The sequence below is a fragment of the Acanthisitta chloris genome, unplaced genomic scaffold, assembly GCF_000695815.1.
Source record: "Acanthisitta chloris isolate BGI_N310 unplaced genomic scaffold, ASM69581v1 scaffold27288, whole genome shotgun sequence".
Taxonomy (NCBI): Eukaryota; Metazoa; Chordata; class Aves; order Passeriformes; family Acanthisittidae; genus Acanthisitta; species Acanthisitta chloris.
This window is the reverse complement of record NW_008685943.1, coordinates 29,600-34,092: the sequence shown is the minus strand read 5'-3', so window position 1 is coordinate 34,092 and position 4,493 is coordinate 29,600. Positions and strand designations below refer to the sequence as shown.

Below are 4,493 nucleotides of genomic sequence, written 5' to 3'. Positions count from 1 at the left end.
CCATCAGGTTTAAAAAACACTGGTATTTCCATTGACTAGATTGCACTGTGGATTTGCTGTCCATTTTGGAAGGTTTTAGGACAATCAAGCTGATGGCTTTCTAGGAGGGTGCACTGCCACTTAATAATCCATTATGACAGCAGGAAAATCTGTACAAACAAGCCTAAGCCTCCAGGACAGCTGTACTTACTCCCAAAGGAATAACAGCCCCAGCCATTGCCAGGGGTGGCAGGGAGCAAAGAGAAAAGAGAAATTAGAGAGACCAGAGTATCCCAGGGGTGATGTGCTGCCTGTGGAGCAGGAGGGGCTGGGCTGGGGGTATGGCTGTGCCTGCAAGATTGAGATCTAACTCTTCTTTAAGTCAGATTTTGTGGAGCAGCATTTTCTTGTAAAGGAACAGACATGATCTTTTTAAAAGTCTTTGGGAGATAAAAAGCAGATGGCATTGATTAGCTAATTAGTAATATTTCTGCAACTTATCAGCTGTGCTGATATGTGGAATGTTTGCAAGATCTTGGGATGAATCTTCCTCTCTTTGATTTGCTGAAGTTATCAACTCTCTGAAAATCTGGAGGGGAGGGAAAGTTATAGACAACTGTGCAATTTTATGCCCAGCAGAAATATATTAATCTTTTACTTTGGATTTACATTCAGGGCTCACTCCTTCACTTTTTAGGGGAATATATATGCACAATGAGATTGCAGCTGTCCTAACTCTTGTCTTGATTGCGTGGTGCACTGTGTGATGTCCCAGAGGTTCTGCTCTCCTGTATTGCTCCTTGTGGATGTTCTCCTTGCCCTTTTGCATTTGTTATGAAGACAAAGCAAAATACTGTGTTTTATTTTATGCCAGGCTCACTTTTAGCTTGTGTCCTTGTGAACCCTTCGTAGGCACAGCAGTGCCCTAGCAGGCCTTATGCCAAGTGGTGGCCACCTCCATCACCACTACTATGACAGTGCTCAGTCCTGTTTTGGCCAGAGCATCACTGAGGTGTTTAAGGCTGCTCTGACCTTGAGTTACATTGGACACAAGTCAAATACCTTGATGTTGTCTCTATGGTGGCAAACATTCATCATTTAGGGCAAGACAGAGTACCTTGCCAAGGATATTCATAGAAAAAGGAATGTCTGAGAAAGGATATGAGGATTCCAAACCCTGCTGGGTGCATAGCAATGTCTTCATACAGCCAAAACCCACAAGGCTTATCTGGTTTCTCCAGCAATGTGGAGAGCCCCAGGAGGGCTTGTGGGCAGATACCAGCTCTGGTAGTCATGTGGTGGGTGGACACAGCTTCAGGTTCCAAACAAACCCAGAATTAGGACTTGCTGCAAATTCTCTGGAGGTCTGAGCTCTGCACCAGCACCACCCCAAAGCATTTCATGCACCAAGGTGCCCATGCAGAAGCTGTATTTTAATTGCCAGCATGGAGCATGAGTAACACATGAGTTGTCAGCTGGGCTTCCTGTGATAGCTGGAATGAGAAAGCTTTGTTTTCCTCTTTTGGGGATCTGTCCTCCCTTCAGAAGCTCTGCAGGCAGCTTTGCTGTGCTTATCTGGGATTGAAGACTTTAAAACAAGGCATGATGCAAGTTGAGATGAGACCCAGACATTGCACTGGTTAACTGCCCTAGTTGTGCTCCCTCCATATGCCATCAGGACTGGAAACTGCCTCGAGTGTCACAGAGATTTGCTCCTCTCTTCCACAGAGCTTTGTATTTTCCACAGAGTGGAAGCTTTAGCCTTTCTATTTCCATCAGAATGACATTTTTTATTGGTTCTTAAACTGTAGAAACAACAAATTCTGCATCCTCTCTCGAGCACAGTCTTGTTAATGTTCTTTGAAACATGACATGTGTCGTGGCCGTCAAACTGCAATGATTCCCTTTCCTCTGAAAGGAGAAAAACATGTCACTTTTGGCTCAAAGTAATCCAAAAGCAGAAGCATATTCTAGCTAGGAGCTGCATGGCTGCCAAGGATGAAAGAAAAATGTTATTACTTTTGGAAATTTCATAATTACAGCTAATGATAATTTAATGCAATGACATTGTCTTCACCAGGATCACTAATGAAATGTTTGAGAGGGAGAAGGCAGAACTTGCTAAATAGAGCGAGAGTCTGGGTTGGAACAGCTTTGTGACAGCAGACTGTGTGCACAAGTCTTGAATTCCTATTTTTTGTCACAGTGGTTTGAAAAAGAAGATAAAATGAAGGCTACGTGGCAAATAATGCACACAGGAGGGATTTAAAGGCTTTCCATTAAGCAAACAATACTGAACCCTTGAAAAGCATGCTGAGGGCTGAGCACTGCTCCTTGGAAATGCTAACCCTTCATTAAATGACCTTCCTTGTTTTTCCTTTTGCAGGCAAACCAGAGAACAAGAAACCCCGCCTGACTTTTTTTATTTCTCAGACTATGAAAGACATAATGCAGAAATAGCAGCATTTCATCTGGACAGGCAAGTAGAAAGGATTTGCATGAAAAGAAAAGGGGCAATATCGTGATAAATTGCTGTGCTTGGCCAGGCCTGTAACTGAATTACTTTTAAAAGGGGAAAAGTGGAACAAAAGTGGGTAAAAGCCATGAATAAATGAAATGGCAGATGATGAAAGGGTAGATTAATAATTAGGAAATGTGATTTGCTCTGGGAATGAGAAAGTTGGTAATAAGTAATTCTCAAAGAGAAAGAGAAGTTATATTGAAGAGAAGCTGAGAAATGAATTTCCCCTGTGATCTTGATGTATGGAGAGGTCCCATCTCCCAGGGAATATGTCACAGAAGTGTGACAGGAGTGTGGCTCACCCCAATTAGCTCCAGGGCACAGAGAACAAAGTGAGACGTGGGGAATGGTGTGGGTGTTCAGAGAGGAGGAATTGAGATGGGGAAGGAGTTCTGGTTTCACAGCAAAAAGCTGGGACTGTCCCACATTGGGAGCATATTTAGGCCACAAGTTAGTGGGAAAAATAGGGTGGTGGTGGTCATCTCATGCTTCTATTAGCTGAGGATGTCCCCTCAGGCAGAGTTAGTGCAGGGGATGGTAGATATGCCAAGACAAGGGACTGCACCCCTTTCAGCCTGCCCTGGTTAGGGGTGGGAATTAATAATTAGTGATTAACAATATGGCTAGAAACAATAGCATTTCACAGGCTGAGCTAGAACTGAAGCATCTTTCACACTGTGAAGTGCCAACAAACACCCTTTCAAAGTTCCATAGTTTCATAGTATGTTAAGGGGTTGGAATGCACCTTAGAGATCACCTAGTCCCAACCCCGTGCCCTGGGCACGGACATGGCCCACCAGAGCAGGTTGCTCAAGACTTTAGCCAACCTGACTTGTAGCTTTGGGGCCACAAATTATTTGGAGATTCATGTAGTATTGCTACCTTCTGGGGTGATGGTTGGGCCACAGGAACCTTGTCAGCAGGTGGCACAGGCTAGATTTTTCATTAAGAGCCATCCTGGGCAGATCAGGATCTTCTCTGTTTTATTGGTGCTGACCTTGGTGTTGATCCCTTCTGCTTCATATTTTATAGTGCCATTTGAAGCAGATGGTGTTGTAGAAAAAAACCCATTAGTGGAGTTCCTACAGGGGGTGTGTTAAATATCCACACACTAAGCAAGAAAAGCAGTTGCTACCCAATATAGAAAATGTGAACAGCAGACAGTGGATATAAAAATCCTGCCTATGGGGAGGCTTTGTATGGGGTCTTTGCTCTTTTGCTGTATCTAATAGCAATGCTTTGTAGGGAGTTTTTAATGAACTGCTAAGGCAGGGGAGTTTGGAGTACAGAGAGGCTCTTCTTCCAGCCTTTGCCTGTGGGAAAATGCTTAGACTCAGGGAGATTGTTTAGGTTGGTATAAAGGTATTAAAACAGAGAGGAGCAGAAGGAAATATATCAAACCTATGCTAAGACTGTCAGAAAAAGAATCACTATTATATGGTGTTTATGGAGGAAAGAGTCACTTAAAGAACTGGTGAGCAAAATGCATGTTAGAAAAGAGCAAAAATCATGTTGAAACAGAGCAAAATTCTTGTTAGATCATGAAATAGCACAAACTCAAGAACAGATTTCTCCTGTCTCTTATTCCTGGAATCCTATGTATCTTCATTTTTTTATCATGGAGCAATGTCCACCCGATACTCTTTTGTATTTTGCTCCACACTATGTAGACAAGTCAGAGCTCATCACATTCAGGCCGTATTTTGTAATGTATTATATGGATTATCCAGTTGAAAATGATGAGCTTTTTACTCCTTAAAGACCACAGAGAAATGTGCCTTCAGAGTGTAATGAAGCTTCCTATATCCTATCACCATCATTGCATTTTAATCCTTTCTCTAAACTGTTTGTTGCCATTCTCCTGCAGGATCCTGGATTTCCGGCGCGTGCCACCAGTTGCAGGTAGACTGGTTAACATGACAAGAGAAATCAGAGATGTTACTCGTGACAAGAAGCTGTGGAGAACATTTTTCATCTCACCAGGTAGTCTTGG

The 4,493-nt window shown here is 43.0% G+C and overlaps 1 protein-coding gene across 1 annotated transcript in view; it reads left to right on the top strand.

The window, feature by feature from the left end:
* Positions 1 to 2,365: 2,365 nt before the first annotated feature.
* Positions 2,366 to 4,493, top strand: part of LOC103807220 (extracellular serine/threonine protein kinase FAM20C) — a gene marked incomplete at its 5' end in the record, with an annotated part of 15,559 nt that continues 13,431 nt past the window's right edge. Inside the window, 2 exons of the mRNA XM_009079941.1 lie at positions 2,366 to 2,458; positions 4,368 to 4,483. Coding sequence (XP_009078189.1) covers positions 2,366 to 2,458; positions 4,368 to 4,483 — 209 coding nt within the window. The remainder of the gene's footprint in view (positions 2,459 to 4,367; positions 4,484 to 4,493) is intronic.